Source organism: Rhinichthys klamathensis, unplaced genomic scaffold, assembly GCF_029890125.1.
Source record: "Rhinichthys klamathensis goyatoka isolate OS25496 unplaced genomic scaffold, OSU_Roscu_1.1 h1tg000165l_1, whole genome shotgun sequence".
Lineage (NCBI taxonomy): Eukaryota > Metazoa > Chordata > Actinopteri > Cypriniformes > Leuciscidae > Rhinichthys > Rhinichthys klamathensis.
Genome location: NW_026606697.1, coordinates 568,137 through 594,266, shown reverse-complemented (window position 1 = coordinate 594,266; position 26,130 = coordinate 568,137). Strand labels below are relative to the sequence as shown.

At 42.2% G+C, this 26,130-nt stretch overlaps 1 protein-coding gene and 1 long non-coding RNA gene across 3 annotated transcripts in view; both read left to right on the top strand.

Annotated features, from left to right (window-relative positions):
* Positions 1–1,992: 1,992 nt before the first annotated feature.
* LOC130091269 (uncharacterized) lies at positions 1,993–2,587 on the top strand. The gene is made up of 3 exons (XR_008807790.1): positions 1,993–2,144; positions 2,177–2,413; positions 2,495–2,587. It is a non-coding gene; the product is annotated as an uncharacterized LOC130091269 (long non-coding RNA).
* Positions 2,588–8,404: 5,817 nt separating this feature from the next.
* The window catches only part of sh3gl3a (SH3-domain GRB2-like 3a), a 53,105-nt gene continuing 35,379 nt past the window's right edge, over positions 8,405–26,130 (top strand). Inside the window, exon 1 of one of the 2 annotated variants that reach the window (XM_056259129.1) lies at positions 8,405–8,650. In XM_056259129.1, the coding sequence (XP_056115104.1) occupies positions 8,606–8,650 (45 nt within the window). In that variant the 5' untranslated portion in view covers positions 8,405–8,605. The remainder of the gene's footprint in view (positions 8,651–26,130) is intronic. The other variant, XM_056259130.1, reaches the window with a different exon arrangement.

The following is a 26,130-nucleotide window of genomic DNA, read 5'->3' as shown; positions in this document are numbered from 1 at the left end:
AGTCTTTCACAATCCAACAATTGTTTCGGAAGCTTTGCATTATGACAAAAGAAAAAAGAATAGAGTGTGAAGTGAAGTCACAGATCTAACTGTCTTAGTGAAGGATAAAATGATAAAGAGTTGACATAGCATTTTAGGTCGGCCATTAGTAAAACATAACAGGACACAAGTTTTCTAATTCACACCAAATTGTTTGTTTGGACTAGGGCCTATATAAAAGTGGATAATTTTAAGGTGTGATCGCTAAACAAACATAATTGATGTAATGGTAACATCATCTCATTATATATATTTGAGATAATATGATATTGTTCTCACTATTCATGGCACCACCTTCCATAAAGGGCTAGGAAATTAGAAGTATTTACAAAAGGATTACATTTAATGAAACCACTTTGTGACAATGGTTTAACTAAAGAATAATGAATCCTTTTAAAGCTATAATTATTTAATAAATAGATAAATACTCATAGCATGACATACATTTTTTGCAAAGAGTCATTATACTCTTTTTTTTTCAATGGCTTTGGAAACATTTTAACCCATTTATTTTCTCCACACGCATTCTTGTAAAAATTCTCATAGGGATAAACATACACGTTCTGGGAAATACAAAGATAAGACAATACTGTCAAGAGTAGGCTATGTATTTGGTTTTGTTCTGTTCCTGTTTTCCTGCATTTACTGATTATGTCCTTGTTTGTTCCCCATTAGTTTCAGCTGTGTCTAGTTTGGTTTCCTTTGTTCAATCCATGTATTATAGCCCTGCGGTTCTGTTGCCTGTGATCAGTTCTCGTTTACGCTAATAATGTGGTTTGTGTTTGATAGTTTTTTGCTCATGATCTCCTGCATGTTTATTTTGATTTGTTAATAAAAACGATTCATTGTTGTCTCACCCACACACATGGCAAAACTATTACACATATTTAAAAATGATTTCAAAATAACTACAAGTAGTAGTGTAGATAAACTCAATTAAGGAATTCACAGTTATTTATAGGCTGGTTTAAAAAGTTTCTTCATTTTCAGTGGATCTTGGTGAAAACAGCAATGTTATAGGTTTAGTCACCCTATAGGCCTACTCCTGGGGGGTATTGCACAAAAGCAAGATAAGGGATTAAGCTGGGATTTTCCAGTTATCCTGGCTGAATTTAGCCCTTACTTGGTTGCATGAAGGGAAGCTAAATTAATCTACATTAAGTTACTATGGAGATTTACACTTTGCAGCTAGCCTGCTCCGGAGCAGGCTAACAACCAGGCTAAGATTAATCCTAGTGATTTATCGGCTAGTTCCTCCCTAAATCCTACTAAATATTAATGTGTTTTAGTCACTTCATGGTCCTGCATTAAAATACTAGATATACTGTCATTCATCTAAGTATGCGTACTGTTATTTTAGTTATTATTGAAAACTGCTGTTCATTTCACTGTCAGAGGTTTGATGAATATATATATATTATTCGAGATTTAAAGCGTTTATTGTCATACACCCAGTGAGGAAAGCAGATTTTCCTGAGCAATTATTACTTTGCTGTCCACAATGAATGCCAACACAGTGCAAAATAACTATACTATACAATATGAGAAATAGAATATAGACTATGTATATCTATATATGCAAGTATAGAGTAGAAATGTACTGTTGAATGAGAAAAAAATTTTTTTGCAGTTGATGAGATAATAAGAAATGGCTCATGAAGTTGCAAATGTGGTTTCAATTAAGTCCGTAACGAGGTCAATATGTAGTATATATAGACTAAAGATTTGTGTGTTTCCTATTCACAATGGCTTGTCCTTTGTTGGATGATGTAGTTGATGAGGAAGTTTTAATACTCAGACGAGCATTCAGGCATGAAAGAGTCTTCCGAGATAGGGCAGACCCATTGGCCTTTTCAGACGAATATCTGACTGAGAGGTACAGATTCTCAGGTGATGGCATCAGATATTTGTGTAGGCTGCTGGGTCCAAACATACAGCACAAGACAGCACGGAGCCATGCTCTCATTGTCCCACAGATGGTCTGCGTAGCACTGCGATTCTTTGCAAGTGGCATGTTTCTGTATTCTGTCGGTGATGCAGAAAACCTCAATAAAGCCACTATTTGCCGCACAATAAGAAATGTAAGTCTGGCATTGAAATCTCTTGTGCACATATTTATCACCTTCCCTGGTCACAGAAGATTCATCCACATCAAGGAGGAGTTCTACAAGATTGCAGGTTACACGAATAATAACAGATTACTACAAAATGTTACATTAGCATAGTCACAGTATGACACTCATTATTTTGTGTTACAGCTTTTCCTAATGTAATTGGTACAGTGGATTGCACCCATTTTCGTATCCAACGCCCCTCAGGGGCACATGAGGGAGATTATGTTAACAGGAAATCCTTCCACAGTGTCAATGTTCAGGTAAGAATGAGTTATGGTTACTGTCAGCTACATAATTATTCTGTGCATTAAATGACCTTAATAGGCTATATATTTTTACAGATGATCTGTGATGCTGACTGCCTTATCACAAATTTAGAGGCAAAGTGGCCTGGCTCAGTCCATGACTCCAGAATCTTTCGGGCAAGTAGAATTTACCAGAGACTCGCTCTAGGTAAGCCACCCCATTTTTTTTAAGCACCTTGAACATCAAGGGTACAGTACTTGTAAGAATTATGTTTTGTATTCGCAGGTGAGTTCTCTGGTGTGCTGCTGGGGGACAAAGGCTATGCCTGTGAGACATTTCTGATGACTCCCCTTACAGACCCCCAAACCCCAGCACAGCAAGCTTACAACCATGCCCATGCCAAAACCAGGGCTCGAATTGAAATGACCTTCGGCCTCCTGAAATCACGATTTCAGTGCCTGCACCACCTGAGGGTCTCCCCAGACAGAGCATGTGATGTGACTGTTGCCTGCACAGTGCTGCACAATATTGCCAGCCTAAGAAAAGAAAGGGCTCCCAGAGTTGCTTTGGATGTTAATTGGGACAATGCTGCCATATTCCCAGATAACAGAAATGGAAGACTTGTAAGAGAACAATACATTGCAAATTATTTCAGTTAATTTAGTTTTGATTTAGCCCATCCCTTAATAAAGGATAATGCAGGCTATATAACTATTTTATTTGGAATCAGCAGCACACACTGTGGTTATCTTCCCAAATTCTAGTTCCACTTCACTGGATCAATAAATATAAAGTGTATACTTGACATTCATAAAAAAAAGTTACAAGACCACAATGGTTTTGGAATATTTTTCTTTTATTATTTTTCTGTTATCACTTGTCAGCTTGGAGCTTTGGAGAGAAAAAAATATAATGATTAATACATTGTGTTACAGTCATGGTTACAGTATGAACTGAAGTCACTTACTTCTCTTTCTAGTTTCTGGATTTCCAGTTCTAGTTTCCTCAGTGTCTTGTGTTTAATTTGCATCTCAAGGTCCATGTCCTGCAGGTTTCTTTTGTTCACATCAATCTTGACTTCTGTCAGCTCGATCTGTCTCTTTAGATGGGTTGTGTAGAGATATCTGACAGTTTGTGAATTCTGTGAAGACCTTTTAGTTAGCATAGCAGAATTTTGGCATAATGTAAATTTACTTTAGGCAATACGCACTATGTTACCAGGCTGCTTATCAGGTTGCCCAATGTCAGGATCCTGTAACAAATAATATTTTCTATTAGTACCACTTCCCTGACTTCTTATCTATTATGAACTTATAAAAAAATGTGTCTATTTTCACAAAATACCTCGAGCCTTCTGGAGTCCAGCGACACGGTCTCATCATCGGCAGAAGTGCACTCCACTGCTGTAGATGTGGCTTCCCTCTGCCATTTCAATACTTGTATTGATATTTTTTGACAGGACATGCAAAGCCTATGATTTAATAAAGAGTACTCACCGGCAAATCATAGTCTGTTGGCTCCAAAAGTGTAAGGGTGCTACCAGCCACTATAAGGCAAAGTCACACAGTTTACAAAACAAAATATATATGGATTTCAATATTTTCCATGTGCAGTTGTATGGCAATAATGTACTTTGTATGAAGAGGCCAGTATCCCTTGCTGGGCCAGAGTCAGTGGATGTCCCTCCCTGGATCCCTTCAATCACTGGCTTCCCTTTATTTAGGTCCAGGGCCAGCTCCTCTGCTGGGGTGAAGTCTTGGGTTGGAGGGCCACCCCCCGTACCAGATATATGACTTTTTTTTATTGCTAAAATCAGCACAGACAATAAAATGTCAGCAAACATGTCACCTATGTTCTCCGCAAACAAGTCACTTACCAGCCTGCAAAATATTCTTGTATTTAATCTTGACTTGCTGCCAAGTCCTTTTTTGGCCAGACATGTTTGTTCTTTAAGAGGAATAGATACAAATGATAAAATAGATTAGATGGATAAAAATAGAGCAAAATATCTGATTATAGATTACATCAAATCAATTAAAAACAAAACCTACATACAAATAGATAAGAGTAAAAAGATTAAAGAGATAATAGACATAAAATAAACTAAATAGATACACATAGTGGGTAAGTGTTTGCAATTATTCTTCATGTTAAATGCATGTTCACTGGTCACATTTAAGGCAAAGTATACAATTATTTTTGAAAATGACAAGTAACTCCTTGAATTGTAATTATGAGGGTTTCAGTGGAGCACTGGTTTTGGACTACTTACGCATTCAATCGGTCCGCTATTGTTTGCCATGCATTCTCTCTTTGTTTTATTACAGCAGCTGTATTGCCTTTTTTACATATTATATGTTTCACTTCTTCATACGTTTCCATAAGAAGCTGTTGCTCATTAGGCGAAAAGTATGCCGCACGCGTTTTGTCCATTTTCGGATCGGTGATTCTGTGATCGATTTCGTGATCTTTTAAAGAATGCCGTGAACGTGCATTTATCCAAACTATATACACCTGGCTTGACATATCCGCGCGTTCTCATCCTGGCTCAGCAAACGTGCAACGGATTAAGCCAGGATGCACTGATTAAACTAGGTCAAGCCGGGACTGGTCTTTTATCCTGGCTTTCTTAATTCTACTTTTGTGCAATACCCCTCTGGACATGCAGCCCTGGGAAATCCTGGGACAGCACAACCCTTTTCTTGTACGCCGCTCTTTTGGTGCCTAAATCCTAATCCAGGTTTTATAATTGCAAGTCAAAAGTGACCTACTTTTTAGTTTTTGCCATTTAAATGCCACTTAAATTTATACTTTCTTAAAAAAAAAAAAACCCAAAACAACATACATTCATGGGTCTTTTCACAATGCAGATCATTTTTAACCAACAAAGTGCACTCTTTTTAATGACTGACTATGTTTTTCAATGCCCTATATATACCAATACCGATTTCTGAAGAGCAGGGAAACTATGTTTCTGTAGTACTGTAGTACTATGTACGACATCTAGTGGTGAACTTATGAAGCTACAGGCTAGAAAAAGTCAAATTCTCAGATAGATGTATGGATTGGATAGATAGGCCTACTTTTTTAAATATATAGGCCTACTCTATAAAAAATATACTCTATAATATATATATATATATATATATATATATATATATATATATATATATATATATATATATATATATACCTATAGTTTAGAAAATGGTAATAAAATATGACAATAACTCAGAGTTATCAAATCAGTTGATATTTCACTCGTTTTGGTCATCCTTCTGTTAGACTGTCTCACAAATGAATTAGGTTGAATAGCTGTCAGCTGTTTAATTGAAGTACACAATTAGATAATACCAATTTAGGTCAACCAATTACCAAGGAATGCTTAATTTGTTCAGTCTGTGGCGCAAATTAGCAATTAAAGAAAAAACACTTAAGCAAAACATGGTCAGGTCAAAGTGTCTGAATAATTTTTAGAAATTTTACTGGTAGTCCACGTATGAATAATTTTTGGGTATAATAAACAGTTTACTTTATTTTGCTATCCTTACTTACATAAATTAACTATAGTGTCCTGCACCCACTATTAAAATATATATAAAACATTATAGGCCTATCTGGTGTCTGAATATTTTTTGGTTTGACTGTAGACCTATAGCCTAAGATTTTTTAAAAATGTTTTTGAAAGAAGTCTCTTACGCTGACCAAGGCTGCATTTAGCCTATTTGATACAAAAGTACAGTAAAAACACTACTATTGTGAAATATCATTACAAATTTAAAGGTACCGTACACTATGCAACTATTTTTGTTCAAAATATATTCCAACCCGTGTTTTTGTCTAATGAGTAGGCCAGTAGGCCTACCTGAGAGAGAGAAGTAGCTCTGGCTACAATGTTCTTCCGCAAGGCGCATGCAGTTTGGTTTATTAACATCTAGAGCGCCAAAAGTTAATAGGCTATGCATAACGGTTATCTATTTGAATATATTTTAAAATGTAAATTATTTCTGTGACGTCAACGCTGAATTTTCAGCATCATTAGGCTACTCCAGTCTTCAGTGTCACGTGATCATTCAGAACTCACTCTATAGCATACCTGTCAACACTCCCGTTTTTCCCGGGTTTCTCCCGTTTTTTAGCCCTATCTCCCGGACCCCTCCCGGTTTGTTATTTTTCCCGGGAAACTCCCGTAATTTGCATGGCCCAAACTCCTTTATGAATAATCGGACCAATATGTTTGCTAATGTTGACCAGTTGCCAGATTGTATTAAATGCATTATATTCACACAATCCACAGACCATTTACAATTTCAACCCGTTTGTCACCTCAACCTGGCAACCTATAACCCAGTTGCGCAGTCGCGGAAAGTTTAACCCGAAAGCGAGCCGATAGACATGATGGCAGGTGAAGGTGGTGTCCCCGCAATGAAACTGAAGTACAGTTTGTAACGCGTTGCTTCAGGAAGATTAGGGATAGCTCACAACTGAAGTTATTGCATGCAGAGGCCAGACAGACACACGGAGGCGATTGACATCTCACAACTCGCACTTTATTCCCAAATCGAACTCGTGTAGCCTAACTGTCTGTCACACGTTCTACCGTCCACATCGTTACTTAATAAACAAAATAAGATAAAAATTAGCATCAAACAGAAATTACCCGCATACATGGGGTGTTCGACGCGCACATACAATAGCCTACAGACTGCCGACAGTTCAACAGGGAGCGCAAAGGCTCTTAAAGGGGCCACACCTTATTTCCAGTCGTTACAAGTTGTACATTGTAACGACCCCCCCCCCGCCGGAGAAATCTCCCGGAATTTGAAAACCAAATGTTGACAGGTATGCTCTATAGGCTGATTTGCTGCTCAAGAAACATTGGGCTATTATCAATGATGAAAACAGTCGTCATCCATGCAGCACTCAGCACATTCACATCAAGCATCTAAATTTACCTCAACATTCAAATGGTACCCCAATGCAACAGACGTTTCCAATGTCAAAACAGTGAAACACTGCAACATTAAAACAACAATGTCTGAACTAATTCAGAAATTCAACAGAAACGAAAATTCAAAGGGAAGCTAGTAAGTGTATTCAAAAGTCTAATTCAGAATTGAATATCTTGGTTACACTTTACAGCAAGGTTTATTAGTTAACATTAGTAAATGTATTAACTAACAATAAGCAATACATTTGTTACAGTATTTAGTCATCTTTGTTAGTTAATAAAAATACAGCTGTTCATTGTTTGTTCATGTTAGTTCACAGTGCATTAACTAATGTTAACAAATACAACTTCTGATTTTAATAATGCATTAGTAAGTGCTGAAATTAATATTAGACAATGTTCATTGTAAGTTCATGTTAACTAAGGTAGTTAACCAATTAACCTTATTGTAAAGTGTTACCAATATCTTTTCATTAGGCTATATCACGACACGAGTCACGACTGATTTTCACTAGTGGCCTCATTGCATCCCACTAGACTTCTTCACACAGTAGTGTTCTCTCGGCAGGGTTCATGAAGTGCCACTAGGGGGCAGCGGATCGCTGTTAATGCTCTGCGGGTACCGGTACTCTAATTCAATAAATCAGTGGCTCCCGCAGTGGTCCTGGAGTAACCCCACCGCACTTTTTTTTTATTTCTCTCGTATCTTAGGCTGATGAGCTGAATAAGATGTGTTTGATTGGGGAGGGAGACATCTAAAATTTGCAGTGCTGGTATGCCAGGACCAGCGTTGGGACTGGGAGTCACTACTCAGTTTCACACACACTCTCTGTGCTCCTTACACAATTGCTGATATTTGCATTAGTCTGGATTATATATCAGTGCCTACAAAGAATGGTTTGTTGAGTCGCCGCATATTTCCTGGATGGATGTTCGAGCGGCTGAAGGTTCCTCCTATTTCTGTCAAACCCTGATATAGTGTTTTGGTTAGTAAAGGGGTTCTCCGAGATGCTGCCGTGACGTATACGCCTCTCCGCCAATCACAATCCTCGAAACAAACATAACCGACCAGCACTTGTTAGTGAGGAGAAAAACCCCACCGCGAAATGCAGGTCCATCTTCCAGCGGCGGTGAAATAGACCGAAAGCGTTCAAAATATATTCAAATTTGTGATTTTTTTGGAGTATTGGATCCCCATCTTTTGCCCCCTGAAGATTTTCTTGTCATCTCTCTTCGTGTTTCATTTTATTTAAGGATGTCGGTGGCGGGGTTTAAGAAGCAGCTGCACAAAGCGAGTCAGGTAAGGAGACGCCCGAGTTATTACACTGTTTATGTTATAGTCTAATACCCAAGTTATGAGGGTTTTGACAGATGACCGTGGAGAAAGCACTCGTGTATTGTCATCTGAAGTGGTCTGGTTGGTTTTTGTGCTGAGGCCATTCAGAGCGGCAGAAACGTCGCTTGACTTCATATCTGAATATTTCTGTCAACTTTATCCCATTTGTATCAACGCTTTTGTTGATATATCTTCGCTCATTCATTGTGATGTAACTATACGTTTTTTTGTGTGCATATTCTCTCGCAGCTTGCTGTTGTGAGGCCTGCTTAAATGAAACTGGTAATTGTGTTCATTAATTAGTGTTGAATGTATTGTTATGATTATTATAATCATCATCATCTGGGGATGTCCAGGAACTGAAGTGTGGAGATGTTATCTCGACTCGTGTTGCGTGATGATGATGTCATTTTTTATTAAGATAGTGGTATTGTTATGATGTCACGTGTGACCAGGGGGTCAATGGCAAACCGTTTGAACATTTATTCCTTAAAACTGGCTAGTGTTTATTTTATTTTAGATTTAGATACTATTAGCCTACTTATTCCAATAATTATTAGTAGCCTATCTATTTAATAGTCACTAGGACTTATTCAGTACATACTAGTACTAATTCTGTCCTACAAGCTACTATCCTATTGTTAATACCTACTAGCTATTGTTAGTATGAAAAAAATATATATATATAGAGTTTGTTGATATCACCGGTTCCATTCTGTGGTGAGATGTATTCCAGTTGTTGTTGTTGTTACCTTTTCAAGTAATTACCACTTACTTACCAGTATCAGTTCCATTAATACTTGTGGACTTGTCACGAGTTCCCAGTTGTTACTAGTAACATTTTTAATTTTATTATTGTGATTTCTATTTGAAGTTTTTGAACGTTACTAGTTTAACTACTAGTACTAGTTTTAGTTGTCACTAGTCACAGTTGGATCAACAATCTGTAAAAAATACAGATGAAAATTGAACAAAACATTAGATAAACAAACAGATTTGGTGAAGTGCCATTACACAAACTTCATATTTCTGAGAGTCAGAATGAGATAATTAAGAACCAGCTAAGTGTACACAAAACACTTATTGAGTTCACGTTTATTGTGCTTGAAAATTGTGGACCAAAGTGTAGAAGGATGCCAATAATAATATTTTGATTAATCAGTGTTATTAGAAACAATAAAGTTGGCTTGAAATTAAAATTTACCGTATCTTTTTACCCTATCAAAAATTCTCTGAATATCTGATTAAGAAATATGATTCATCCATGTATATTTCACTTAAAAAATTTTTGTTGACCTCATCATTTATGATCAAAATGTCATAATAACTAGATCTTCCGGTGAAACGGCTAACTTCTCTCTGGTGACGTTTGCAGCAGGACTTCACCTGTCATTTAGTGCGCAGGCCCGTGTTCATCTGCCTCCACTTTTGAGTGCAACACCCACATCCCACAATCCAATCAACAGCCGATGCACAGAAGCAAGTCTCCGCCCCCTACAATTTTTCTTTTTCGATAATCCGCTACTTTTGGGCTTACGGCACGATATGGTGGAAAAGATCTGTAACTACTTCTGTTTCATCGCAATTTTAATAATTACAGTACGCCAATGCTGTTTACTGTGTAAGTGGTTCTTTATGACATAACAAAGGAGAAACAAACACACTATACGCCATCACTTAATGTTATAGAGTTAATGAATAAAGCCCAGCTGTTTTGCCTCTCAAAAATACATCCCATTTTAACCGCTGGATAAACCCCCAACAGTCGGCACATTCAGACTGTACGGGCTAATTGTTTTACACTTTCACTTCTGTGTGAGACTGTGACTGTAACCTTCTTTGTTTAGCCATTCTGAGTTTAGTATCCTCTTTTTTTTTTATAAAGACATCCAGTGGAGGATGTGTTTGTTTGGGAGAACTGTCAAATCCCTCTTTACTTGATTAATGTTTTGCCATAACTCAGGTAGTAGGTGGTTCTGCATCATTAGGCTTCAATGTTCAACTGTACCTCTCAAATTAGTGGTCTGATACTTTACTGTAATTCCTGTAATTTACAACTGCAGTCATCTGAAACCATAACATAAGCTTTAATGCATAACACTTCACAATCTGCAATCAGTTTCCATTGCATGCATAATATAGCCCGACTTGATCTAAAATCTGCAGTGTGTCATCCAAAAATTGAGATCAGGGAGTCAGATTTATGTTACATTACATTATGATGTTTTTCTTTTCTTTTACATGTTCGGAACATGTTACATGATGCCAGGCTGTTGCTATGCAGTTTCTAAGGTGTTTTGAGTGGTTTTAAAGTGTTGCTGTGTAATCGCTATATGGTGTCAACCTGAAAACGTAATATCAAGAACATCCAGGTAATCAAAAACACCTGAAACTAGAGGTGGACGATTAGTTATTTTAGTTATTTTAATGTATATTTTATTTAAAATAAGAACAATGAGGCAACTTACAAACAATAGGACAGATACAATAAAACAAAGATACAAAGGAAATCAACAGTGCTTTAAGTTTTTCAGGGAAATGTAAAACTAAAACACACTGCATAGTCTTCACATGAATTAAATATACATTGATTCATAATAAAGCTACAAAAGTTTGGAATTTTGACATAACTGTGTGTGTATTTGACTGTTCGAGTGTAAGCCGCGAAAGAGAACTGAATTCGGTATCGCACACTGTCTGAGAGGCGGCTTTCTGTGCACGTGCGTGTATCGCAATGAGTTGGTTTCCATCAGTTTAATACTTAGAAGAACCAGTGGCCGATATAAAGCCGATATAACTTCTTGATTCTGTAATAATCCTATTACAGCATTTTTCACAAATACATAAATTGTTGTTACAAAAAATAATGAATAAAAAAGGAAGTAAACGCTGTAACCAACAGGGCACTCGGTAATCTGGCAAGTTTGTGCCCACTGGGAATCATATTTTTTTCAAATAAAGACAAGGTAGTAACACTAAATACATACAGCACAGTGAAAATGACATGAATATGACAGTGGGAAACTACTTTGTTAGTTCTTTAGAGTAGTAGCAGGTAGGGCTGTGTTGAAAAAATCGATTCACCAATTCTGAATCGATTTTCATATTAATTTCTAAAGATCGATCCGTAACTCAGAGGATCGATTTAATAATAGGCTTACATTTTCCCCGTGAACTTTAACTTGCCGCGACTGGAGATCCCTGATATGCGCATTGAAAGGCTTTCACTCAGCGCGCACACTGTTACAACAACGGGCTTTGAGTGAGTCATTCGTTCATTCAACGAACACGTTCAAAAAAGCTGATTCATTAAAAGAGATTTAATGAAACAAGGTGTTCATTATTTTTAACTTTGAGTTCCACTTTTCAAGGCTCAGCTGAGCAGCAATGCGTCGCATAACGCTGAAGCTGATGCTTCACTTATTAGAGACCAAAATGGCATTGATTCAATGCGTGACTCGCTGATTTTATTTCCCCACGGCTTCCTCGCGCTGTGGAATGCTGACCCAGCGCTGCTGCTGACGCGCATTTATGGTAAATACCCGTGACGTGAACGTTAAAAGGATGATACGACAAATATTTCGCTTTCCTTTGACACGGCAACCTTTTACACCAATACATATGACTTCAAAGACAGACGCAGGTAATCGCACGCGCTCTGCCGATCTCTCTCATTCACTGTCTGTGCGAACACTCTGTAGGCTACACATCACCACGATAAACAGTCTTGTTTGTTATCATTATGAACTTGTTTAACATTCAATACACATGCATGAAGTTCAAAACAAGCAGTTAAATGTCTATAATAGCCTAATAGTATCAATATGTTGCATAACTACAGTCCTGTACTTCAGGTAACAGCTGGAAAAAACAAAAACACTTATCTAAATCTCGAAAATCGGATCAGATCGGATCGAATCGAATCGAATAATGATAACCGATTCAAGATCTTGAGAATCGGAATCGAATCGATTCTTGAAATTTGAATCGAAACCCAGTAGTTTTATAATTTTTGTGCAACTATGAATCAGAGATATATTGTTTGTACGTTTTGATATTCCCAGTAGCCTATTTCATATCAGGATATTGTTTAATCTTTTTGAGCTGTCTAGTCAATGTTGATATTTTGATGCTCCTTGTTGGCCATTGTGCTTTGTTATGATAAGCCACATTATCGCACAAGCAAGATAATAATCATTCCAGTCATAAACTTAACAAAACATAATTTTTTTTGTGACATGCATAGGCTCACCTACGCTAATCTCCAAATGTGGCTGTTGTTTTTCATTTTATTGTTTTGGAACCCCACGCTGTGCCCACCAGCAGGTTTGCAGCAGTTTTTAAAAATATTATGACACTTGTCTTTTGGCATCTTTAAATGGATATTTTCCATTGTGTGCTGTAGAAAGCTGTTTGTATATAGAGTGTAGCTCAGTTTTTAATGGGATGATTGTTGCTTGTGTACAAGGCCATTGTAATAAAGCCCCGTGTTTCAGTCTTTAATGACAGCGCACTAGAACAAATTTTTGAATATGAAAGCAGCACATTTTAACCACCTATAGGTTTTGTGGTGGTAGAAATGCAAGCGAATCCAAACGCATGAAGGGAAATTTAGATATTCAGCTGAGATGTTGCTCAGTACCAATCTGTTAGTTTGGAGATGTAAGCAAGCACTTATGAATATAAGTGGTGTTGAAGAAAATCATATTTTAATGATATTTTGGTTATCCAAGTTCTGTTCCCTGCATGGCAGTTCAGTCTATTTCTTCTAATACAAAGTTCACTGTCATAAGTTGACATTGTTTGAACAGATGTATAGCTGATAAGAACTGGGCAGGCAAGAGCTTGTTCATAATTTTGTTTTCTTTTGGCTCTATCTTCTCCATATTCATCAAATCACTGAATGAATTAAATGCATCTTTTGTCAATGGCTTTTTTCAAGAGATTGTTTCACATGTAAGCTGAACTCAACCTTCAAGAGTGAATGAGTTTTAGGAGGAATTTTCCCAGTTAAGCAATACACCAGGATCAGAGTAACTTAGTAACCAGTTGTCAACATGAATCAGGGATAGGCATGTGTGATTTCATGAGCTTTATGTAAACCTTGCGAAAAGGCTGACTGCTCTGAATGCGTACGTTAGGTGCAAAGGTTTTACTAAAAAGGTTTTATTTAAAATGTATTTATCTACATTCAGGAAACCCTTCACATTTACACATGCAGATATTAGATGAGATGGAAAAAAGAAGGAAAGATCACAAAGAATCAAAGTTTAAATTGTTCCCATCCCCCCGAGAGACGTCTGGCCTCTGTAGAGGACATTTTATTTTAGCGAATTTCTCTGGCAACATAGCCTACATGCCAGTTTTAAGTCCTGTAAAGAGCACATTCAGGGTTTGCAAAGATACCAAATGTTTGGAGGTTTCACCTCGACAACTCCCTCTCCTTGGTCTTTAAAAATGACTGAATGACCAAATGTACAGAAAATATGATGATATTTTGTAATTATCATTTAAAGGTGACCTATAGCAGGGCTCAACATAAAAAAAAATCCCCACTGGCCCCCAGGGCCAGTAGATCAGAGTTTTGCTGGCCCCTTCTATATTTTTACTGGCCCTGAAAGAAATAGAATCAAAAGCACTTTTCCATTAAACTGTATTTATTGTATACATTAGGATTCATTTTTCTTGTCCCCTCACAATGACAGTAAACTAATTATTACATTACATGAGTGATGAGTTACATAGGCTATATTTTCACTTCAAAATGGCGAAATTAGACAAAAGTATATTAGTTTGCCTGATTATTTTTGTCATACGTTTAACATTTATGACCTAAAAAACTGTCAATGAAGAAAAAATGAAGAACGCGCTGAATCTGATTATAACAAGACTGAAGCGAACACAAATTTGTGTAGCTTACACTTAATCACACATTTTTAGGGGGGCTAGGCAGAAGTTTAGGGGGGAATTTGATTACACTATTTTTAGATAGCACTCGGCAGGCCGGTTATGCATTTTGCATTTTGGTCGGCTTTTGTTGTAAATTTCCGGCAAACGAAACAGTACATGCCCTCATCGCCTTTCTCCACCCAGGTGTACTGCGTTTTCCATGACACTAGGAATTAGGACTGGGCGATATGGCCAAAAAATCATATCTCGGTATTTTTTGGTTAAATGGCGATATACGATATATATCTCGGTACTTTCTACGTTTTTCTATTTGGATAAAGAAAATCTGTATTTATTTAAAAAATATATATATTTCACATCCTGCTTAATGATATCCAAACCATGTTGATATTGAATGATATGGAAACAAATATAGTGAATGTAATGTAGGCTATGCAATATATTACATGCAAAAAGGTGGTTAAAATCACATTACATTCTAACATTACAATCTAAAAACAAAAATAATGCTTTTGTTTTTAAAATGACTAAGGCTAAACTAAAAATGAAAATAAAAACAAAAGCACAACTAATTATATTAGCCTGCATTTGATTACCCAGTTATAATGCTCACTTTCATAAAAACATAGGCCTACTTGTAGGTTTAAAACTCCACATATGGCACATTTATTGTCTCCAACAACAAATATTTTAGCAAGATGTATATTTTAGTCAGAATTATTGCGCTACTCATCTATTGTGCCCGTCTGTTAGGCGCGCGTGCTCGCGGCAGCGCTCGTTCACGGAAGCTTTAATTTTAGCGGAGATTCACTTGCAGAAGCTCGTCCTCTCCTGACAGTGAAATGGACATATTTGTTTGACTTTCTAACATTTACAGATGGAGAATATACCTGTAAAATGTAAGTTAAGCACTGAGGAAAGCACCACGTCTCAAACGCATTAAACAGCGCAAGTATTTATCTGTCAGTCAGCAACAGTATCTGTCAGAGCATCTGACAGGGCAAGCTGCTTTAAACTTGTTAACTATATCTTACCAGTTATTTTGAAGTGCTTAATATAAGCTTGTGTCATGTTTAGGACAAATTGTACTATGTTTTTTCACTGCAGGAGCTCACACTGCGTACTCCGCTATTTTTCAGATGTGCTCGTATCAAACTACTGTATCGATATAAACAGTAGCCTATATTGCCTCATTCCATATCGTTTAAAAAAAATCGATATATTGTACAAACTCGATTTACCGCCCAGCCCTATGAATGCCCTCTTTCTCGTATCAGCCTCGTAGTTCTTTTGACATTTTAACACGTTATTATAACCTGAAGTAACATTGACACTCTTCGCGCCACTGTATATGACGTTTGCTGTTTGTTTTGCTGATGGCCATTCACTGGCCCGCGCGGGCCAGTGACTGGCCAATCAACTAGCCCGACATACTCTTTTACTGGCCCCGGGCCATCGGGCCATTGCTTATGTCGAGCCCTGCCTATAGTTCAAAATTGAATTTACCTTGGTATAGTCAAATAACAAGAGTTCAGTGCATGGACATGACATAGAGTGAATCTCAAACTGGACTGTTTTCGCGTTCTCATTTAATTCACGTTTATGAAAAACACCCCTGAAAAACGGTCGGTTCTCCACACAAAACCGACTGTGACGCAATAGTCGGGATCATTAATATGTACGCCTCCAAATATTTGCATAATGCCAGCCCTCAATGCCAGGCGGAACTGCGCAGCCGACGCATGGCAGTTGCTCAGTGTGGATGTACACATGAACACAAAAGTATTTTTTAGTTCCTTCATCTGAGCCTCTGAAGAAACAATGGGTTAATTTTATTTTCTCTGGAAATTTCCAAACATTTCACCGAGTGTTTCCTCAACTTGGGCCAATACAGAGCTGGCCTCGGATCGAGCTACCAAGCAACACTTTCTGATGAGTAATTGTTCAAGTTCAGACAGGTAATCTTTCTCTCAAAATCGTTCAATACTGTTTATGCATCAGTAAGTCAAGCCAGTGACTAAAATATCAGCTTCACATCGTTTCTTTTAGTAGGATGAAAATAATCGTATTTAATTTGTGAACAAATTATATACAGAAAGCGATCAAAGAACAATCTTTCCACACAGCGCGAGTTTATCTGGACACTTGCCAAACTCGTTATGAAATCAATGACGCACGTTACTGCACAACGAAGCTCTTACTGTATTTACATCATCGTGTTTGCATTGGTGAAAGCAGAGAGAGTGCAGAAACTGCTTTGCAATGATTAGATCTTCATTCTCGCGATCAACACAGTCATCTGCTCAAGGCTCATCACGGCAACATTTTATGTGATGGGAATAGATCTAAATACTTTAAAAACATCTCACAATTCGTTAATCTCGATAGCTGTTATAGTAAAAACGTATAATAGCAGTAGTAAAAGTATTCGGGAGAGAGTTTCACATGTAATGCGTTGCTATTTCATATGCAAGCATGTCAGCCAATCACAGCAGTGGCCGCGGTTACACTGAATCCCACAGCAGACACGCCCCTTCAAACAGCGTTCAAATCAGAGGCTAAAAGCAGGCTAGGAAAAATGCCATTTATTTCTAAATTATGATTATTTTTTATCTAAAAAACGTCCTCGGGTTACGACTGTAACCCTTGTTCCCTGAGAAGGGAACGAGAACTGCGTCGAATGACACTTTGGGGGAAACGCCCCTCAGCGTAGCGCCTCTGAAGTATGAATGAAACTGAGCCGATCTCTGATTGGTGCAACGTCATGACGTGATGTGTGACGGCACATAGGCGGAAGCTATAAAGGCAGCCGGCACACATAAGATGTCAGCTTCTGTGATGAAGCAAGCGCTCCCAGGCAGGGGAAGGCGTGGCCAAGGGACGCAGTTCTCGTTCCCTTCTCAGGGAACAAGGGTTACAGTCGTAACCCGAGGACGTTCCCTTTCGAGGGAACTCCAACTGCGTCGAATGACACTTTGGGGGAATGAGTACCCACTACGCCACAACGTGCCCTGCCTGCCCTAGTGTGAAGCTGCTCACAGGCACACTTAGGACGAGAGCACAAGAGAGCCGGGTGTCGACGGAATGTCCAGACTGTAAAACCTAATAAAGGTATGAGGGGTAGCCCATCCCGCTGCATCGCAGACCTCCTGGATGGGGGCCCCCGCGAGAAGGGCTCTAGAGGACGCCATGCCTCTGGTAGAATGAGCCCTCACGGCCAGAGGTGAAGGCAAACCGCGCACCTGGTAGGCCGTGGAAATCGCATGGACAATCCAGTTGCTGATGGTCTGTTTTGAAGCGGGAAGCCCCTTCTTGGGCGACCCGAAACACACCAGCAACTGGTCCGACTTCCGCCATGAAGAGGACCTCTGAATGTAGTGCTCTGACAGGGCAGAGCATGTGAAGTCTCTCTTCATCTGCCGTCACGTGAGGTGGAGGATGAAAAGCCTGCAGAACCGTAGACCGTGCCGCACTGGACGGCACCTTAGGCAAATAGCCGGGCCTAGGGTGAAGAATGGCCTTAATGTTGCCTGGAGCAAACTCCAGGCACTCGTTAGATATGGAGAGCGCCTGGAGATCTCCTACCCTCCTCAGAGAAGTAATGGCCAACAAAAAGACCACCTTCAATGAATGGTTCTTGGCCTCAGCCGACTCCAGCGGCTCGAAGGGGGCCTCGGCCAGCCCTTCGAGAACCACTGCCAGGTCCCAAGTGGGAACCCTGGTACGAGCCGCAGGTCTCATCCTCCAAGCCCCACGGAGGAAACGTACGACCAATTGGTGTCTCCCCAGAGGCCCATCACTCAGAGGAGCGTGGAAAGCCGCAATGGCAGCCACGTACACCTTGAGTGTGGACGGGGTAAGACCAGTGGAGAAGCGATCTTGGAGGAACTCCAGCACTGAAGCCACTGGGCAGTTAACTGGGTCCACCTCACGCTCCCTACACCAAACGGTGAAGACGTTCCACTTTAAGCCGTACAATTTCCTCGTGGATGGAGCTCTAGAGCTGAGTATGGTCTCCACTACTCCAGCTGATAGGCCGGCCTCTAGGTACTGTGCCCCCTCAGGGGCCAGACCCACAGTTTCCATAACTCGGGCCGAGGGTGAAATATTGAGCCCTCTGCCTGTGTCAGCAGGTCCCTCCTGATGGGAATCTCCCATGGAGGGCCGTCCAGGAGCAAAATTATGTCGGAGAACCATACTCGGGCCGGCCACAACGGGGCTACCAACAGTAGACTGATCCCGTCGCGACGGACTCTCTCTAGAACTCCCGGGAGCAGAGCGATCGGGGGAAATGCGTACAGACGTAGCCTCGGCCACGTCTGCACCATGGCATCCAACCCCAGCGGGGCTGGATGGGTGAGGGAAAACCACAGTGGACAGTGGGTCGTCTCTCGAGACGCAAACAAGTCCACTTCCACTGGGCCGAACCTCTGAGATATTGACTCCACCACCTCGGGGTGGAGTCTCCATTAGTGTTGCACGGTGCACCGATACTTCAAAAGTATCGCGATACTCGGAAATTAAAAACTTCACGATACCTAAATTTATTAGTATCGATACTTCTAAGAATGACCGCGTTCCAGATTTTTAAGAGAGTATTGCATGTTGGTGTGTGCAACGCACGCTTCCAGTGCCTCCCTATGGACGTCTGTGTTTTTCTCCTCATGCGCGTGTGACATGGCGCGTGAACTGAACGAGCAGAGAGAGAGAGAGAGAGAGAGAGAGAGAGAGAGAGAGAGAGAGTGAGCGAGCCCCGGTCGCGCGCGCGCACTCTCTCTCTCTCTGCGGAGCCAGGCGAAAGTATAAACAAGGCTTCACCGTCTCAAAACTAAGCGCTGTCTTGCTCTCTCTCTCTCCCTCGCACATATTAATCAAAATAATTCGACACGATGGTAAGGTCGGGAGACTAAAGTTTCATGTGGAGCATTCGGAGTTTTTTTTTTTTTTTTTTTTGAATTACCGCTGGGTGTAAATTGTGGTAAAATACGTTGCCTTATCTTCTCTGAATCGTTCCGCACATTCAGCTGACATAAACCACACTTTAAATAAACGAAAAAAACTATCCAGTCATGAAATGTTTTCTGTGATGACAGTGGGATGTAACCGCCGGGATAATCACACAACGCGCACACGTCCGATAATGACACGTCCAATTCGCGAACTAATGACTCATTTGAACCGATTCGTTTTAATGAATGGTTAAAACAACTGATCTGTCTGAATCGGTGTATAACTAATCGTTAACACTTTGTAATAAGGTTTCATTTATTACATAAATTACATAAAACAAATAAAAACACTTGTTTTTTCCCCCCGAAAAAGCATATGACTACTTTTTCCACACAATGCTATCATGAATCGATAAGAGAATCGTTAAAGAATCGGATCGATAAGCAGAATCGTCAGTGGCATTGATATTGATAAAATCTTATGTTTCTTATGATAACTGAGATAATGCTGCTAAATTTATTTATTTATTTACCTTGAATGTCATTGCTCTAATTTATTTTTTATATTTTTCATATTTCATATTTTGTTCAAATGGTTATTATAGCCTATCTGCTGTTCAAATGTTCATTTATTAGTGTGTTATGATTGGAATGTTGTCCCAGTTTTAAAATAAAGCACAGCAATGATATTTGAGAGTGTTTCTCCCTTTTCAGGAAAAGTATCGAAAAAGTATCGAAATCGCAATTCTTGACTTGGTATCGGTATCGAAACAATAATTTTGGTATCGTGACAACACTAGTCTCCATTCCCCGGGCCTCAGCCCCTGTCTCGACAGGATGTCTGCTCCCTGATTTTGACTCCCCGGGATGTATGTTGCTCTTAGAGACAACAGTTTCCCCTGGGACCACAGGAGGATCTGATGCGCCAGTCTGCATAGAGGGCGAGACCTCAGACCCCCCTGATGGTTTATATAGGCCACTACCGACATGTTGTCTGACCTCACAAGGACATGATGACCTTTGAGGTCCGGCAGGAAGCCCCTCAGGGCTCGGAACACCGCCAACATCTCCAGGCAGTTTATGTGCCAGGAGGCATGATGGTCCTGCCATAGGCCTGACGTAAAGCGGCCGTCCATGACCGCGCCCCAGCCCGTGAGGGAGGCATCTGTCGAAACGGTTCTCCGGCGACATGACGCTCCCAACACCGGCCCTTGGGACAGAAACCAAGCTTTCTTCCACATAGATAGGGAACGAAGGCATCTGCGCGTAACCCTGATCATGCGGAACGGGTTTCCCCTCGGGGAGAACCCCTTGGTTTTTAACCACCACTGAAGGGCCCTCATGTGCAGCAGGCCAAATGGAATGACACTGGACGCTGCCGCCATGAGCCCCAACACTCTCTGGAAGTGCTTTACAGTGATGGCTTGGCCTAGCCTCATCCCGGACACTGTGGTCAGGATGGACTCGATCCGCGCGGGAGACAATTGTGCCCGCATCGTGACCGAGTCCCACACCACTCCCAGGAACGTGGTTCTCTGGGCTGGTGTCAACACGCTCTTTTTCGTGTTGAGTCTCAACCCCAGGCTCTGGATGTGGGCGAGGACGACATCTCGATGCCGAACCGCCAGCTCCTGTGACTGTGCTAAAATCAGCCAGTCGTCGATATAATTGAGCACCCTGATGCCCTGAAGCCTCAGCGGTGCCAGAGCTGCATCCATACATTTGGTAAATGTGCGAGGGGAGAGAGCTAGGCCGAACGGAAGAACCCGATATTGGTACGCTTCGCCCCCGAAAGCAAACCTCAGGAACTTCCTGTGAGATGGAAGGATGGATATGTGGAAGTATGCGTCCTTTAGATCTATCGTGACAAACCAATCCTCGGACTGAATTTGACTCACGATAATGGGAATAGTGAGCATCTTGAACCTGAATCTCCTCAGAGAACGGTTCAGGTGCCTGAGGTCTATTATTGGACGCAACCCCCCATCCTTCTTGGGAACTATGAAGTAGCGGCTGTAAAACCCGGACTCCCTGTCCGGTGGAGGAATACGATCTATAGCCTCCTTTGCCAGCAGGGAGTTTACTTCCTGTTCCAATACCCGACCCTGCACTGGGTCGACTACAGTCCAGACCACCCCGTTGAATCTGGGTGGGCGGGAACTGAACTGCAGCCTGTACCCATTTTGAATGGTGCGCAGGGCCCAAGGAGAAATATTCGCCATATTTTTCCATGCATCGAAATATTTTACCAAGGGAACCAGGCTCTCGAGCCTGGCTTCGGGTATTAATCGGGATTCGTTCTCGGCCCCCTGAAGCGGATTCCCGGCAGGGCTGAACCGAAAACGATTCTCGATGGGCAGACGCGAATGCTGCCTGACCGCAAGCCTGTGGGGCGGACAGTGCAGCCTGCGTTCGCTGGATACCGATGTGTCCCGAAGCGTGTTTAACGGCGGGAGAGCAACATCGATTTCCTGCGGGCTCCGCGAAGGAGACGACCTCGGTCGCTCCACCACGGGTGGGGCCGCCCGCAGAGAACCTAGGCTGGCTAGGACCTCTTTGAGGAAGCCTTCAAACCCTGCAGGACGACCCTCAGGTCGCACTGTTTAGGCTGAGGCTTCGCCTGAGAGTGCCGTCTATGCCCCCAAGCTCCTTGAGGAGGGGCTCTAGAAGCGGTACTCTTTCACCAAAAAATACTGTTTTAATATTATTACAGTCTCGTAATCTACACGCTGCCTCGGCAAACGCGAGAATCGAGCGGTAACAATATATTTGGCTTTCATCCCTCGAGAAGAAAGTCAACAGGTGTGAGGCTGAAACATCCGACAGCGCATGGTTAATTTTGTAGGCCTATGCGTCGAGATATTTCTCAATGAACACTGCCAGCACCCTCAGGAGCTGATTGTGAATGCCTCGCACAAAACAGTATTATTTCCCTGTGTGTCCCTATTATTGTAGACTCGCAATCTACGCGCTGCCTCGGCAACGGCGAGATTCGAGTCATTCACAATATATTTGGCTTTCATCTCTCGAGAAGAAAGTCAATGGGCGCGACTCGCGCGAGGCTGAAACACCCGAACACACGGCTGTGTGTGCGTCGAGATATTTCTCAATGAACACAGCCAGCGCCCTCAGGAGCTGATCTGTGCATGCCTCGCACCCACACAGAATCTTTATTGCAGAGTAGACCGAATCTACGCGCTGCCTCAACAAACGCGAGATCCGAGTCACTATAGATTCTTTATTGCAATGCAGACCTTAAATCTACGCGCTGCCTCGGCAAACGCGAGATCCCAGTCACAGAATCTTTATTGCAGAGTAGACCGAATCTACGCGCTGCCTCAACAAACGCGAGATCCGAGTCACTAGATTCTTTATTGCAATGCAGACCTTAAATCTACTCGCTGCCTCGGCAAACGCGAGATCCCAGTCACAGAATCTAATTGCAAAGTAGACTCGTAATCTACACGCTGCCTCGGCAAACGCGAGATCCGAGCCACTATAGATTCTGTATTGCAATGCACACCTTAAATCTACGCGCTGCCTCGGCAAACGCGCGATCCCAGTCACAGAATCTTTATTGCAAAAGTAGACCCGTCTACACGCTGCCTCGGCAAACACGAGATCCGAGCCACTAGATTCTGAATTGCAATGCAGACCTTTAATCTACGCGCTGCCTCGGCAAACGCGAGATCTCAGTCACAGAATCTTTATTGCTGAGTAGACCCGTAATCTACACGCTGCCTCGGCAAACGCGAGATCCGAGCCACTAGATTCCATATTGCAATAATTTAGGACAATTCTTATGGGACAAACAACACCAAATAAGACTGACAGTTTGACATAGAGCGCTTGCTGAAGAACAGAAAGCTGACATCTTATGTGTGCCGGCTGCCTTTATAGCTTCCGCCTATGTGCCGTCACACATCACGTCATGACGTTGCACCAATCAGAGATCGGCTCAGTTTCATTCATACTTCAGAGGCGCTACGCTGAGGGGCGTTTCCCCCAAAGTGTCATTCGACGCAGTTGGAGTTCCCTCGAAAGGGAACATACTAACATTATAAGGGTAACCCAGGAAACATTATAAAATAATAAAAAAAAACATTCTAGGGCACCTTTAAATCTGACTAATTTTCACTTTTTTTTTTTTTCAGAAATCAGCATTTCAGGGAAATGTTATGGGGTTTCAAATCAGAATATGACTTTATGTTATGAAACAGGGCATCGATTTCATACATGACCTCTGTAGAGGACACCGGGACTTACATCATGGCATATCAGGCATTTTGGAAACACAACAAGTGAATAGGGAAACAAATTCTACATCTGCATCAAAAACACATTAATATGCAAATGACATATAGATGCATTGCATAGCAGGGGAATGGCATTTATGGCCATGTTTATGTTTACTGGCATATTGCATAAAGTTAAATGGTATATCAAATCCTTCTGTATATCTTTCATAACATAGTTGAGAATCATCTTTCTGGTTTGGATAAAAAAGCTTGAAACCTAAATTTGAACCACTTTTACATTTACTCAGAGAACCATGTTTTGCTTCTATATTTCTTGGTTGGCTCCTTAATGCATGTCATGATACTTTCTGAAGAATTTTATGAAACCAGTTCATTCCACTGTTGTTCAAGGTTCATTACACAATTTGAAATATAAATTTTAGGGTCATGAGAACCTGAAACCAGCCGGTTATACAGGCCTTCCTTACAGTCGACTATAGTCATTCAGGCAACTCACTGTCACAGTTCTGTCACGCTTGTGTGGGTTTTCTCTTGGTATAGTGACAGAGCTGTGACACTCCCGGTTTGTCATGTGTTTGTGTTAGTCTGGTCTGTTGTGAGCACATGGCTGTCATGTTATTTCCTTGTGCCATGTGCTCTCCTGTCAATTGTCAAACCCCGCCCATCTTGTTATCTCGTTATTGTTTAATGTCCCTCACCTGCCTGCCTCGTTATGCTCCTTTGTTTGTTCCCTATTTAGTCTCCCTGTGTTTGCAGTCCTGTGCTGGTTCGTTGTCTATGTTCCCTCGTGTTCTTCTTGATGCCTGCCTGAGTTATCTCCTGTTTTCCCCCCACGGGGTTGTTTTGTTTGTTTGTAAGTTTGTTTTGTTTATTAAATAAATTCCTTTCACGCACATGAATCCTCGCTTCCTGTTGTACCCATTCCGTGACAGAACGAACCAGCCAAGATGAGGATTCAGCGGAAGGATTCACACCAGCCACCAGTCTCTCCTATTTCCTGCCCGCATTATGAACGCATTATTAGGTTCACCGCCTTGAGTTCCCTTCGACAGAAGGGGACGAATGTGAGAGACTTTGCCCTAGAATTCAGCTCCGCTGCAGAGGGGCTGGGGCTGGGTGAGATGGCCCTTAAGAACCTGTTTAATTCTGTTTAATTGATGTGTGGACAATGACAGGGCTGGAGCGCTTGACGTTCTGGAGATTCGTTGACTTTCTGGAACGACGAGAGAACCCTCCAGTGAGGCAAACTACAGCGGTCCCAGTGGACCTCGGAGAACCTGCAGCGGTTCCAGAGGCGGAAAGCTTGGCGCCACCACCTCGCCATCAGACACGGCGGAGGAGGAGGAAGCGGGAGCCAACTGTCCCCCAAGTCCCGGAGGCCGTCCCTGAGCAGCCCGCTGTCGTCCCGGAGGCCTTTCCCGAGCAGCCCGCTGTCGTCCCGGAGGCCGTCCCCGAGCAGCCTGCTGTTGTTCCAGAGATGCCCACTCTCCCTATTGAACCGCCAGTGGGGATCAGAGAGGCTGCAGCACCGCAGAGACCTCGCAAACGGAGGAGGAGGAGAGGGGCGTCTGCTATCCCACAGGGCTTGGAAGCCATCCCCAAGCGTCTCGCCCTGACGGCGCCACCCAAGCGTCTCGCCCTGACGGCGCCACCCAAGCGTCTCGCCCTGACGGCGCCACCCAAGCGTCTCGCCCTGACGGCGCCACCCAAGCGTCTCGCCCTGACGGCGCCACCCAGACGCCTTGCCCCGCCGGCGCCGCCCAAGCACGTCACGTCTGCCGATCCAGAGACTGTTCACGTCACGTCTGCCGATCCAGAGACTGGTCACGTCTACCGATCCAGAGACTGTTCACGCCAAGTCCGCCGAGCCAGTGTCTCCGGACAAGATGGCTGCCGCCGAGCCTGTGTCTGCTGCTGATCCTGAGCTGGTGTCTGCTTCTGTTCCTGAGCCGGTGTCTGCTTCTGTTCCTGCGCCAGTATGTGTTCCTGCGCCATGGCCGCCCAAAGGGTCGTCTCCGCCATGGCCGGCCGAAAGGTCTGCCCCATCCCGGTCGCATGCTCCGCCCTGGTTGTCTCCACCATGGCCACTCGAAGGGTTCTCTCCGCCATGGCGGCCCGAATGGGGTTCACCGCCATGGCCGTCTGAACGGGCTTCACTGCCCTGGTCGCCTGCACAGCCGGATCCGCCCTGGTCGCCTGCACAGCCGGATCCGCCCTGGCCACCCGATGGACTGTCTGAGCCACCCTGGTCTTCAGCCTGGAGTCGGGACCCGCCCTTCCCCTCCTGGCTCAACCCTCCCGTCCCTCCCTGGCTCCCATCGCTCCC